We start from the raw sequence: 14,026 nt of genomic DNA on the forward strand, positions 1-14,026 counted from the left end.
GCCATCTTTTGATTTCTTCAATTTGTGAAGCAACTTATTTTAAATGTTGAATGCTGATAGAAAAGTCTTTAATGGTTTCATTACAGAGCCATCATTTTTCTTATTCTGGCTGAGGAAATGGATCTGTTTTGCTAAATGAGATTAATTTTTCAATATATATAATAATAGGTATAAGTGTGTACATCTTAGCATATTAAAAGTATCTTAAGCTTACCATTAATTAGTCTCGAGAAGACTAAATACAAGTGTAATTAATTTATTACCAGTTGGAGGGATGAATAGTCACGGTGCAAACAGCAGCTTTCATTGGAACAAACAGACTGTTTTAGAATGAAGGCATCACATCAGTTCAGGACTGTGGTTCTTTGCTTATTTGCATGCATGAATACACTCTGGGGCTATTGGCTTCAAGGATGTAACCAAGAGGAGGCTGATTGATGCTATGAGCTACCACTGTTCTAAAAATGCCTTCAATAAGTTCATTCTCTCTTTCAGGGTTGGACTGTTAGGTAGCTATTACTTCACTCATATCTAAATATACTAACATGCTTAAAAGATCAGTAGAGAAAGCACTTGAAACCTGTGACTAAATTCCATATTTAATTATTTAATTGGATAACAACACTACACTTGAATCACTGGAAAATCACAAATACACACTGATATTTACAAGTTTTTTCAGTTAAATTTCAATGAAAGGAAGATGGTATATTCTAGGACAAAATGGAAAAGGGTGATAAATCCTGCTGACAGACTTGACTGGTACACGGTCCATTCCTAAAGAATCTCCTAATTTGGCTAAGAGCCAGGATAGAATAATAAATAAAAATACAATTATTATATTTATAGAAATGTACATAACCTAAAATTGTTACTTGCTTGGCTTTGAAATGCATCGTGTAATTTTATAATTTTGTAATTATACAATGCATTTCAAAGCCAAGCAAGTAAGAATTTTTGTAAATCAGAATTAAGTTTTGCTTAGGCTAATATTACAGTGTGTTTGCATTTTCTTATCTTTTCTTTTTGAGATGGAATCTTGCTGTATCGCCCAGACTGGAGTGCAGTGGTGCAATCTCAATTCACTGCAACCTCTGCCTCTGGGGTTCAAGCGATTCTCCTGCCTCAGCCTCCTGAGGAGCTGGGACTACAGGCATGTGCTACCATGCCAGCTCATTTCTGTATTTTTGTAGAGATGGGGTTTTGCCATGTTGGCCAGGCTGGTTTCGAACTCCTGACCTCAGGTGATCTTCCCATCTTGGCCTCCCAAAGTGCTGGGATTACAGGTGTGAGTCACCGTGCCGGCCTGCATTTTCTGAGAGTGCAATGATTGGGCTGAAGTTGAGTTTGCTGGGTGGTGATAGAAAGAAACGTTGGTTGAAGCTTCAGTCAGAGAAACAAATCAACAAATAATAAAAACAATCAAACAAGCAAACAATTCCTTCTCTATAAAAAATTAGGAATTGGTCAAATATGGATGGGTCAGTCCCAAACCAGGTACCATTAGTATAGCTACCACTTCAAAATGAATCAAGAAGAAATGCAGACGTGTACATACAGTCACCACAAACGTATAACAATACAAACAGATTCAGAAGTGATATTTATGCAGCACTAGGGTGCTATTCTGCAACATGCAAGGAAGACTGTCAACACTTCTAAGACCACGGGGATGCTGAGAGTCTTGGGGTCACTGAGAATCTGAGGTTAAGTTTCCCAGATTATAACCAAGAACAGGGATCCCTTTGTGTTCCACTGTAGACAGGGTACACTGTGAAGAGTTCAGGAGTCTTTTGAAAGACTAAGTCTTTTGTAATCTTCCCATATTATAACCAAAGAACAGGGATGAAAAAGTGTGGCTATTTCTCTAATAAATCACAGTGGATGGGGTTTCCAAATAAACTCCCTCCAAATAAACTGTTCAATATCACTTCTCCATTCATATCATGTGCACAGTTGAAAAGCACATTCACAAACCATGGCCTCAATGGGCTCTCCCAACAGTCTTGCAAGGTAGGAAGGGCAGGTATTTTCATCATCGCCACTTCATTAAAGCAAAACTGAGACACAGAGAGAAAACACCATGAGTTTAAGACTTGAGTCTTAGAGTTAGGACCTGAAGCCAGGTCTTTGGATTCCAGGTAGAGTTCCTTTTGTAAAAGAGGGATGTTCTAGAAAGTGGTCCAGTCCTTAGCAAAATCTCCACACAGATTATGTTCATTGCCAGTGGCAACCTCCACTTCTTTCTCTGTCCTCTTTCCCCTTCACTCCAGAGCCCCTGAAATCCTTTGCACCGAGGTATCAAAAATTGACACCTCAGGATTACCCATCCCCGACCAAATAAAATAAGCTTTCAAGCATCAGTGGGAAAGTGATTTTTAGGTTCTTTCCTTTCAAATTACACCATTGTGGATAACCACATAAGGCTGGGCTGACTATAAGATTTTTTTTTTTTCTTGAAGTTGAAACCCTAGAGAATGTCCTGGGAGGCAGTAGGAGGTGGGTGGGAAAGTTCAATGTGATGGCTTCAACGCTCCTCCCATGGTGCTGTAAACCCTGCACTGACAAACTTATTGTTACATTTCCATTGTGTCTAAGGGCCTTCTTCTGTAGCCGTTTTGCTGTTGTTGTTGTTTTCCTGAGACAGAGTCTCATTCTGTCACCCAGGCTGGATGGAGTGCAGTGGAACCATCTCAGCTCACTTCAACCTCTGACTCCCAAGTTCAATCTATTCTCCTGCCTCAGCCTCCCGAGCAACTGGGATTACAGGCTCCTGCCACCATACCTCGCTAATTTTGTATTTTTAGTAGAGACAGGGTTTCACCATGTTGGCCAGTCTGGGTTAAACTCCTGACCTCAAGTGATCCACCTGCCTTAGCCTCCCAAAGTGCTGGGATTACAGGCGTAAGCCATCATGCCTGGCCTGTAGCCTTTTGATATTCCTGCACTGATAAGATACAGAATTAGGGAAGATGGAGGGTGAACTATCTATATATCTGGAGATATCTTGGGGACTCCAATAGCTTCTGCCATTTTGTTATGTTTTTAAATGTTTTTGATTACAGTAGGTAATGAGTAAATGTCAGCTCCTGCTGTCCCTGTCTAATCTCATTGGTGTGGTTTGCACACAGTATGTGTTCAGTCCATGTCAGTTGCTGCTCCTTGTGTCTAATCTCCTTGTTGGGATTGTGGACACAGCAGGTGTCGAGCAGATGTCAGTAAATGTCAGCTGATTTGGTTCATGTCTAGTGTCATTGTATGTTATGACTTTGCAGTGTTGGGCTTCTTGAGGGCATGGGGGAGGCATGAACACAGATGTCACTTCCCATGCAGCCTATGAACTTGGTTGATGGTGGGTGATGCTTTGAGTACTGGACTGGGGTTTTCTGTTGTGTGACACCAGGGGGTCACTTCAGCCTGATACAGTCCACCTCTTCTGTGGCGGGCACCCCGTTGGTTCTGAGGTCAAGCTCGGCGCTGGACTTGCTCCCCCGCTGGGAGGGACGCCAGTGCAGCAGCATCATCTTCTTGAAGTACTTCATGGTGTTGTTCTTGACTGTCACAAAGCACACGGTGTTGATCATGCTGTTGCTCATGGCGATGCACTCGACCACGTAGAAGGCGGTGAGGTAGTGCTTTTCCTTCACGAACACGGTGGGGAAGAAGTCACGAATGATGGTGAAACCGTAGAAGGGTGCCCAGCACAGCACATAGGCTGTGAGGATGCACATGAGCACCAGGACCGTCTTCCTGCGGCAGCGCAGCCGCTTGCGAATCTGCTCCGTCTGGAACCCAGGGACTGCCTTGAACCAGAGCTCCCGGGAGATCCTGGCATAGCACAGGGTCATGGTGACCACGGGGCCCACAAACTCAACGCCAAAGATGAAGAGGAAGTAGGACTTGTAGTAGAGCTGCTGATCCACGGGCCAGATCTGGCCACAGAAGATCTTCTCCTGGCTCTTGACAATAAAGAGGACGGTTTCTGTTGCAAAGTAGGCTGATGGGATGGCAATGAGAATGGATACCATCCAGACCAAGGCGATCAGGAAGGAGGCCGTTTGATAATTCATCCGTGGTTTCAGGGGGTGAACAATGGCGAGATATCTAGTGGGGGAGGGAAGCCAACAGTAGTAATGATGAATGCTTGGAAACATTAGTTTTTAACTAACCCCAAACATACACTAAAGCAGACATAGTGGCACAGTGAATCCTCATGTACCTGTTAGCCAGCTTTAACAAGCTTCATCTTATTTTAGCAACATCATTTGGCATAGTGGAGTGTTTTAGTGAAAACAGCACAGGCTTTAGGTCAAACAGGCTGAATAAATCCTGGCTTTTCCCTGGATTGGCTTTGGGGTCTGGGATGAATTATCCAATCTCTCTCATTTATTTCCTCAAATGCAACCTGGAATAAGATGATACTTACTTTGCAGGGCTACTGTGAACACTAAATGTGGTAATTTTTGTAAAATACTTTGTATATAGTAGGTGTTCAATAAATACTTGTGGTCTGTTATCATTCTTAAGCATCCTATTATACCACCTTGGGTTTCCATCTTATCATTCTGCCCAAGAACATATAATATGCTCAAAGCTCTTCATTCCAAATAGCTCACGGTTTAGGTGAAGGAAGGGCTTGTGGCCCCAGAAAGAGGTGGGGGCCTTTCTCAGGACAGTGGGCAAGAACTTGCTTCCCCTCCCATGAGCTGTCATCCTGCACTTCAGAGCCGAAGAGTCAAGGTGGGCTTGTGGTGAAATCTAGGGACTCTAATGAAAAGTAAATGCCTTGCCCAAGCTCGCATCATACAGGGACCAGAATCCAGGCTCTTGATACAAAGCTTATGCTCCCACCTCCCTGGGCCATCTTGTGCTCAAATGAGAAGGTGTGTGAAGTCACCGTGACACCATAAGTATTTACCCTTGCCCTTTCCAATGAGCCACACTGTCTGGGAGAGAGACTGGAGCCCTTTGTGGGAAATGAGCTCATTTGTGCGGATTGAATACTTTCTTTCCAGAGAGACTTAATGACACCTATTTAGACACTTGGTGCCCTGGCATCATTTCTGCGCATCTTATGGTTGGGGTAGCGAAGGAATGCTTTGGGATAAGGTAGATGAAGATAAGAGGCATGAAGGACAGGGAGGAAACAAATGAACCCTAGAAATGAATGTGTACTTCATACCTGGAGCTTGAGTCAGGTAAGAACAAGAGCAGGATGCTCCCTGTAGAAAATTCTATCCCACTTGCCTTTCCTTTGTGATCAGATCCTTTAGTCATTCTTTCCAAGTCTCTGACTGGTCTAAGAAGGCCTTCTGTCACGTTATTTCTTCCTGTCCCTGCCAATATTTCTGCCACAAAGTTGTTTTATCTTCTCTTGCCTGCCCCCTGCCTGCTAGTAGCTCTGATCCATTGAATTCCATCAGAGATACCAAAGCAGTACGGCTCTCTCCAGCTTTTGACTTTCTGAAGATCTAGGATGAAGCTGGATCCTATCCCAACCACTGGCTTCACCCTACTGAGGCATATTCATATGCACAATGGTTGCTGGGGTTCTTCACCCATGCATGTGACCTGGCCTTACCAAATTAACCTGCATGACCTGCCTGTGTGGTACAAGGCTGACAGGGCTGGAGAGTGGAACAAATGGGCAGGCCCATTCTTGATGGGGGCAGGGACATTTCACAATCACTGTCTCTCCGTGATGACTGAGTGAATTAGTCTCCTATTGCTGCTTGTAACAAATTACCACAAACGTAGTGGCTTGAAACAACCCAAATGTATTATCTTATTGTTTTGGAGGTCAGAAGTTTGACATGGTTTTCACTGTGCTAAAATCAAGATGTTTGCAAGGCAGCATTTCTTTCTGGAGGCGCTGATGGGGAGAATCTATTTTTGCTGCCTTTTCTAGGGATGCCAGCATTCCAGGGCTGATGACTTCTTCCCTGTTCAAAGCTAGCAAGGGCCAATCAAGTTTCTTGCATTGTATCACTGACACAAACTCTTCGGCCTCCCTCTTCCACAGTTAAAGATCTTTGTGATTTCATTGGGCCCACCCAGATAATCCAGTATAATTTCTATATTTTAAGATCAGCTGATTAGCAACCTTAATTCCATCTGCTACCTTAATTCCCCTTTGGCATGTAATGTAACATGTTTATAGATCCTGGGGATTAGGATGTGGTTATTCTTGGGTGAGGGACATTATTCTGCCTCCCATACTGAGTCCAAAGTCCTTAGATAATGCAGAATAAATTCATAACTTTATAGCTCTCTATCTGGCTCCATCATGAAAAGTATTTCAATAAACCAGGCCAAAGGGAATTTCCACATTTCTCCTTATTCTGCTGTTAATTCCTAAATTCTCATTCTTTTTCCTCCAATAACATCTTCCTCATTGTATGATGTTCCAAAATTCAGAGTTGTCATCAAACAAATCAGAAAGCAATAACACTGGCCTAAGAGTTATTCAGAAGACCTGGATTCCAGCCGTGTACCTGGACTCAAACTGTGTACTTGGATAAATCACTTTTGGTTGGGGGACCTAGTTTCTTCATCTGTGAAGTGGGGATAATTAACAACATCACTGACAACCTCTAAGGCTTTTTGTTATTCTGAGAAGGTAAACATATATAAGGGATGTTGAAAGCTATTGCACGTTGTTTAAGCTAATCATTTCCTATGACTCATTTGCTGGCAAGAGGGACATCTGCAAGGTCTTTGTTTTCATCTGTCTGCTTGGATGTGTTTCTTGAGGCCAATCCTTTCCTTCTAGGGTATCTATAACTTGAAATAGGACCTCTTCTGGGCTCCTCTCTGAATGGACCTGGCTGTGGCATATGGAAACAGCATTGGGTGGCCCTTCTGATATTTCCTTGTAGTAGGACAGGGAGGCCTGTGCTTCTCCCATCCTACGTGTGTTAGAGTACACAGGCCTATCTAATTCTGGGATTGGCTGTGCCCAGTGATAAAAGCCCCCTTCTCCAAAATATGCATCATCAGGACAAAGGTGAGAGTTTGGTCATCCATCTTTCTTAGCATTTTGCTTTATTTTTTTTCAATTAGTTTAGAACCTGATTGGAGAAGAGGATCCTTACCCTTTCTCCCTGTCCTACCACCTGCCACCTGTACAGCATTTCCAGAGCAGCTCTCACCAATGACTTATGGGGAGCTGGGGTATAAATACCCCAGCTCCTTCCTACCTCCCACCTCTAGAAGAACTCTCTGTAGAGCTGTGATCTATGCTGGCTCCATGAGTCCCTCAGCAGGAATATGCTCTAGTTGCCCACAGTGAAAGCTTGTTTAATTACTTCTTGGGTGTTATCTGCACATAAATCTTTGTCTCAGAGTCTGATTTGGGAGTAACCCAAGCTAAGACACAGGTATAAGTCTCTGTGCTAGGCACTGTGGAGAAAGATAGAAAACATAATTATTGTGCTTAAAACACATTGTCTCCTGGAAAATAGTATCAGTATCTCCATACATAGCATGAGCTTAGAAAGAGAGCAAATTAAAGATTGATATCAGATTACAAGGGCCCTGGAATGCTAGGCTCAGGATTTGACATGTATTCTGTGAGCACTTGAATTTCTAGATATTTTGTAAGCAATGAAATGTTTCAGGAAGATCCATCAATGGTGATATTCCTATGCTTAATATGGATGACTATGGATTTCAGGGGACAGTCAGGAGCCCCTGGGGAGTGAAAAGACAGGTTAGAAGAGCATTATGATGGCCCAGCTATGACTTCCTAAGAGATGAAGCTGGAGGGAGAGCTGCCATGACTTGGTATATGGCTGTACACACGGGGTGGGGTGAGTGGAGGTAGGACAGGGAGAAAGGGTAAGGATGATGGTAACTTTTCCCTGGTTGGATGGCTGAGAGAATGATGGAGCTGCTGATGGTGCTGGGAAGTTGGCTGGGGCAGAGTTGGTTTGGGGTGTAAAAGGACTCACTCTGTTGTCTGTGGTGTTGTAACAAGGCAATTGTTTCCCAAGAAACTCCAGTGTTATAAAAAACGAAACCAAACCAAACCAGCATTATAAAGACAAAGGTTTCAGTGGGACAAGGGGGGATAGGAATAGTACTTACTCTCGGTGATGGTTAATATTGAGTGTCACCTTGATTGGATTGAAGGATACAAAGTATTGATCCTGGGTATGTCTGTGAGGGCATTGCCAAAGGAGATTAATATTTGAGTCAGTGGGCTGGGAAAGGCAGACCTACCCTTAATCTGGGTGGGCATAATCTGATCAACTGCCAGCTTGGCTAGAATATAAGCAGTCAGAAAAATGTGAAGAGAGAGACTGACCTAGCCTCCCAGCCTACATCTTTCTCCCAAGCTGGATGCTTCCTGCCCTCAAACATTGGACTTCAAGTTCTTCAGTTTTGGAACTCGGACTGGCTCTCCTTGCTTCTCAGCCTGCAGATGGCCTATTGTGATCACGTGAGTTAATACTTAATAAACTCCCATATATATATATGGAATATGTATACACACGTATATATATTCCATTAGTTCTGTCCCTCTAGAGAACCCTGACTAATACACTCTCACTTTAGTGAGCATCAGAATCACTTGAGGAATTAGATAAAAATGCAGATTCCTGGGACCTCGCCCAAGGGATTCCCATTCAAGAGGGTGGGGTGGAGCCCAGGAATCTGACTTTGTATCTTTCTTTTCTTTTCTTTTCTTTTTTTTTTTGAGACAGAGTTTCCCAGGCTGGAGTGCAATGGCGTAGTCCTGGCTCACGGCAACCTCCGCCTCCCAGGTTCAAGCGATTCTCCTGCTTCAGCCTCCCAAGTAGTTGGGATTACAGGCACCCGCCACCAGCTAATTTTTGTGTTTTTAGTAGAGACAGGGTTTCACTATGCTGGCCAGGCTGTTCTTAAACTCCTGACCTCAGGTGATCTGCCCGTCCCAGCCTCCCAAAGTGCTGGGATTACAGACGTCAGCTGCCGTGCCCGGGCTGACTTTGTATCTTTCTATCAAATGATACTTTGCACCATTTTCCCTGGAGAATTTTGTGCAGTTGGTTGATAGGTACACATTTCATAAGGGCTGGTTTCGGGGCTGGAGAGCATCAGAGTTGTAGTAAAATCGTTTTTCCTGCAGGAATCATATTATACAAAGGAAGAAGGATGCTTCCTACACCCGTCTGTGTATTTTATTACCAAAATGAAATTTTTTTTTTTTTTTTTTTTTTTTTTTTTTTTTTTTTTTTTTTTTTTGAGACGGAGTCTCGCTCTGCCGCCCAGGCTGGAGTGCAGTGGCCAGATCTCGGCTCACTGCAAGCTCCACATCCCGGGTTCACGCCATTCTCCTGCCTCAGCCTCCCGAGTATCTGGGACTACAGGCGCCCGCCACCTCGCCCGGCTAGTTTTTTGTATTTTTTAGTAGAGACGGGGTTTCACCGTGTCAGCCAGGATGGTCTCGATCTCCTGACCTCATGATCTGCCCGTCTCGGCCTCCCAAAGTGCTGGGATTACAGGCTTGAGCCACAATATTAAACTGGTTGATTAAAGAGAACAAACCTAAGCAGCACTGCGAACAGGGGAAAAATTTAAGAGTTGAAAAGATGAAAGGAAAAAGGATGACTAAGCAGATCATCCTAATGAGCACAGCTTACAATGGTGGACAGCAACCAAGAGACACAACCAAGAGACAGCAACACTGTCACGTGGCATGCCTGTATCTGAAGCACATGTGGTATCTGGGGGCATGGCCCAGAGATGGGCCACTCAGCAGCCTCAGTCTTGCTCATATCTGGCGGAGCAGAACACAACTGGAGAAACGTGAGAAGGTGACCACTGCCCCCTCGAACAGAGCCAGTGATGGCCCGATGCCGGCCTGCAACTGTTCACATAAACAAAATGTGTGTAAGGTTTGTCATAAACTGCTATTATACATTTTACTTTAAAATTTAAAATAGAGCAAGGGTTGGTGATGAGGAGTAAGTTCTAGTGTTCTACAGCACTATAGGATGAATATAATGAACACAATTTATAATTTCCAAATAGCCAGAAGAGTGGATTTTGAATGTTTCCAACACAAAGTAATGATAAACGTTTGAGGTGATGGATATGCTAATTACCTTGATCATTACACATTGTATACATGCATAGAAATATCACTCTGTACCCCATAAGTATTTACAATTATATGTGTCAATTAAAAATAATAAAAGCAAAAAATAAAATAATAAATACATAAAGGAAAGGAAAAAATAAAATAGAGCAAGGATTTCTGGACTATCTTATGCAAATGTATGCAAACGAGCACACCAACATATGCAGAAAAGCAAAAGCAAGCGTGTCCTTTCCTCTTTTGCACAAACAAACCCTGTTATCTCATTTTAAAATAAGCTCTGCAACAAAGTCTATCAGAAACAACAGCACATACGGTATGATTTCTTTTTTATGATGTTAAAGAACAGGTGAAACTGAACTGTAATGATAGAAACCAGATTGGTGGTTGCCTGGTGGGGGAGGATTGACTGGTGAGGAGCACAGCTGCAGGTGATGGAAATGTTTCACATCTCCACCTGGAGGGTGGCTACAGGAAAAGCTTGGTACGTGTTCTCCTGACTGGAAGCTGCCCTAGTTAACTCTCATGTGGCTTCTAGGTAGTAGCTGCCTGCCGTTTTTGCTTTCCCTTTGTGTTGATGCCACACAGTCATGTGGCCTGCCTGTATCTGAAGCACATGTGGTATCTGGGGGCATGGCCCAGAGATGGGCCACTCAGCAGCCTCAGTCTTGCTCATATCTGGGGGAATAGAACACAAGTGAAGAAACAAGACCTCCTCTTGCCCTCCAAAGATTGGTGAGCATTCCTCTCTGGAGCAATGCTAGCCTCTCAGAGCCTAAGTGAGGAAAGAGACAGCCGGGCCCAGCCCCATCACTCACCCCACCCACCATCCTCACCTGTCAATGGCGATGGCCAGCAAGGCATTGGTGGAGACGTAGAGGGAGACAGTGCGCAGGTAGTTGACGGAGGCACAGAGCACGTGGCCATGCTCCCAAGAGAGCTGCCGTACCACGTAATAGTCCATCTCAAAGGGGCAGCAGATGATGGCCACCAGGAAGTCAGAGATGGCCAGATTGGCAATGAGCAGATTGGTGAGGTTGCGCAACTTCTTATAACGGGTGAGGGCAGCGATAAAGACAAAGTTACCAATGCCGCAGACCAGCATGATGCCTGCCAGTGCAATGCCAATGACGATCTTGGCTGCGAAGAAGGTCCTGGTCTTGGTCATGTCCTCATCCTCATCCATAGGGAGGTCGTAATCACCATAACTGAAGTTAAAGGAGAGGGAGGAGGCATGGTCTTGGGGTGGATTAAAGTTGGGTGCAAAACTGGTGTTTCCATTCTGGGCTGCCATGGTGATGTCCACAAGAAAAGCGGTGTGAGGGAGGTGCGAGGGGTGGGGGTCCAGACCTTCTGCTCTTTCAGGGTCAGTGAGCCTAGCACCCTGCCCAAATCCTTGGGGAGAGTTGACTCGTCATCCTGGATCCTGGAAGGAGGCACAACCAGTGGACAACATGCAGGAGAACATCTGGTCACATTCCCTGAGTTCCCCAAGTATAGGCCAACCAGACCCACAGCCTAACCTACCCAGGATGTGGGGAAAGGAGACCTGAGATCTGTAAGTTGGGAAACCCTCAGGGGCTGCCCACCTGTCAGGAAGGATGGCATAGGATGAATCGGACTCTCCAAAACTCTCAAGAAGAATGTGCACCTTTGCCCTTTGCCCAGGGGCCAGAGCCTGTTTGTCTGCCCAGTCACATCCTCCAGTCCCAACACATCAGCTCCCACAGGGGTTTCTGGAACGTTTCCAAGGCTGCTCCCAGGAGCCGGCCAGGCTCCTACAGCTGTCACAATGTTGTGGCACCTGTTGGCCAGGGACAATGAAGCAGGAGGGCCAGGATGCTGCCGGGTCTTCTCTCCAAAGCAGGACACCACTCCCTCTGTACTAACCAAGCCATAGACTTGGAAATCACCAAGTTCATTTTCACTTGGACAGACTGAGTCACCCTGGGCCAGTGATGTATGCTCTCGGAGTCCTTGTAAACCAAATTCCTGCTGCCCAGTCCAGCACCTGGTACATAGCGGGGGCTGGACAGGAATCTATTGAGTGCATGACCAGGAAGCTGTAGGTGGAGGAGGCTGGGGTAGGGTGGGGGAGGGGAATTCCCCCGCTGCTCCCCTGTTCTTTGGGAACCAGCTTGAGAAAGAAATCCTCTGCCGCCCTTCCCACCCTACTCCAACTTTGGATCTGCTCCCTGACCTCCTTCACTTGGCCCTAGTTCTCCACCCAGAGTCAACCCTGCCTGAAAGGCACCATGTCCTGTCACAACCAAGGTCTCAAAATAGGGAAAATAGTCTCTGAAGCCCTGAGCCCGCAGGAGATAGGGCACCCCAGGGTACAAGGCTTCACCGAAGGGCTGGAAAAAGAGCTCAGACCCCAACACCTATAGAAAGGGGGCCCTGGCTGTCCAACTGTGAGTGGCCTTCCCCTCGCCTCTCAGCACACCTGGAAACGACTCCACATGTGGGCGCCGCAGGATGCTGGGTCCCAACTGAACAACGCGTTTGGTCCACTCCTGCGAGGGGAGGAGAACGCCGAGGGACAGGAACTGCGCGCCAGCAAAAGACACCCTAACCTGGGGTGCACCCGCCAGCTGCTTTCCCAAGGTGAAAACCTCCAAGAGGCGAGGTGCAAATCTCAGTGGCATCCACACCCGGAGCTGTCTTCCCTCCAGGTCGCCCCTCCGTCTCATGCGACCAATCCCTGCAGCCTTTGCTCAGCCTGGGACCAAGAATTGGGAGTCCTACCCCTCCTCGGCTTTCTAGTCCCCTAACCCAAGATGAGAGGGCGCGCGCCCGGGCTGGGACAGATTCAGGCCGCATTTTCGTAGATTGCACTCTCCGCCCGGGAGCAATCCGTTCCAGCAGCCCCCTTCCCGCCCCATCAACGCGGCCGCGCGGTCGGTGTCTAGAGGCGACACCCTGGCTAGGACAGGAATCAAGCCAAAAATTCAGGCTCGAGAAGCAAAGGCTGTGGGACCTCCTGGCTGGGAGAAAACGGCGGGTGGGTGGAGGATGCGGTGCGCGGGAATTTCCCCACGGACGCTTGCTGTTTTCTGCTCACCTTTCAGGAAGGTGCCCCTCTACCTGCGCCCTGCGCTGCACTTTGGAGCTCGCCCTCGAGCTCAGCTACCCGCTGACTCCCTCCGCCCGCGCCCGCACACCACAGACTCCGCTTACCGTCCCCTACCCCGTTCTAGAGGGCCCAGAGGGGATTGCCTGAAACCAACTCGCCTGCTTCAAGCCAGCCCCGAGAGTGGCGGGAGGCAAACAGCCAGAATGCCCGAGAAAAAAGTGGGCGTCGGAGGCCCTTGTCCTAGCGACTCCCCCCACCGCACCGAATGAGTCCCGGGACTGCAAGGATCTAAGCCCTTACCTGCCTCGGCGCCTCCTTTCTGTGCGCTTTGCGGCTCCGGAAGCCGGATCGAGGGTCACAGGGTGGTTAGGCGCGGGCGGGCCACTCGGTTTGCGCCTCGAGGACCCGGACTTGCACTTGCAGAGCCGCTGCGTGGGGGATGTCCCTCTTTTTCCCTCCGCCCGGCGCGCTCCTCCGGCTTGTGGCGGTCTCTGGGTTCCAGCTGGAGTTGGCGCTCCGCCCCCACAGCTCTTTCCAGTGTCTCAGACCTGTGCGCCCCGCCCCGCGCTGGACTCCGCCCCGGGGTCCCCGCCTGCCTCCTACTCGAGGCCGAGGGTGGGTGCCCAGCTCCCGCACCCCACTGCGTGCTCTCGGACTGGTGCGTCCAGGGCGCGGGCACCGTAGGTCCGGCCACGCTGATGCGAGTCCCCGGGCAGCGTGGCCCTCCCCTGGCAGGGATTTCAGCGCCTTCGCATCCAGTCTGAATCGGACCACAGCAGCCGGGTTTCGACCGTGCGCTTTGGAACAGGGAGCACCGCCCTCTGCCGCCAGCTGTGGCACCGCACCCGGGTCGCGCGCGCAGGAGC

At 47.3% G+C, this 14,026-nt stretch overlaps 1 protein-coding gene across 1 annotated transcript; it reads right to left on the minus strand.

Moving 5' to 3' along the window:
• Positions 1-214: 214 nt before the first annotated feature.
• Positions 215-13,654, minus strand: LOC105481558 (prokineticin receptor 2). The gene is made up of 3 exons (XM_011741208.3): positions 13,461-13,654; positions 10,921-11,510; positions 215-4,104 (listed from the first exon to the last, which is right to left on the minus strand). The coding sequence occupies exons 2-3, from the start codon at positions 11,376-11,378 to the stop codon at positions 3,408-3,410; spliced, it is 1,155 nt and encodes a 384-aa protein (XP_011739510.2). The 5' UTR covers positions 11,379-11,510; positions 13,461-13,654; the 3' UTR covers positions 215-3,407.
• Positions 13,655-14,026: the final 372 nt, after the last annotated feature.

The sequence above is a fragment of the Macaca nemestrina genome, chromosome 15 (genome assembly GCF_043159975.1).
Source record: "Macaca nemestrina isolate mMacNem1 chromosome 15, mMacNem.hap1, whole genome shotgun sequence".
Lineage (NCBI taxonomy): Eukaryota > Metazoa > Chordata > Mammalia > Primates > Cercopithecidae > Macaca > Macaca nemestrina.

Bases quoted from the DNA above. Each gene is read 5' to 3' on its own strand.
- LOC105481558 (XM_011741208.3), bottom strand. From the start codon at position 11,378: ATGGCAGCCCAGAATGGAAACACCAGTTTTGCACCCAACTTTAATCCA. The intron at 4,105-10,920 runs GTGAGGATGGTG...CTCCCCCACTAG, and splicing joins CTGGCCATCGCCATTGACAG to ATATCTCGCCATTGTTCACC.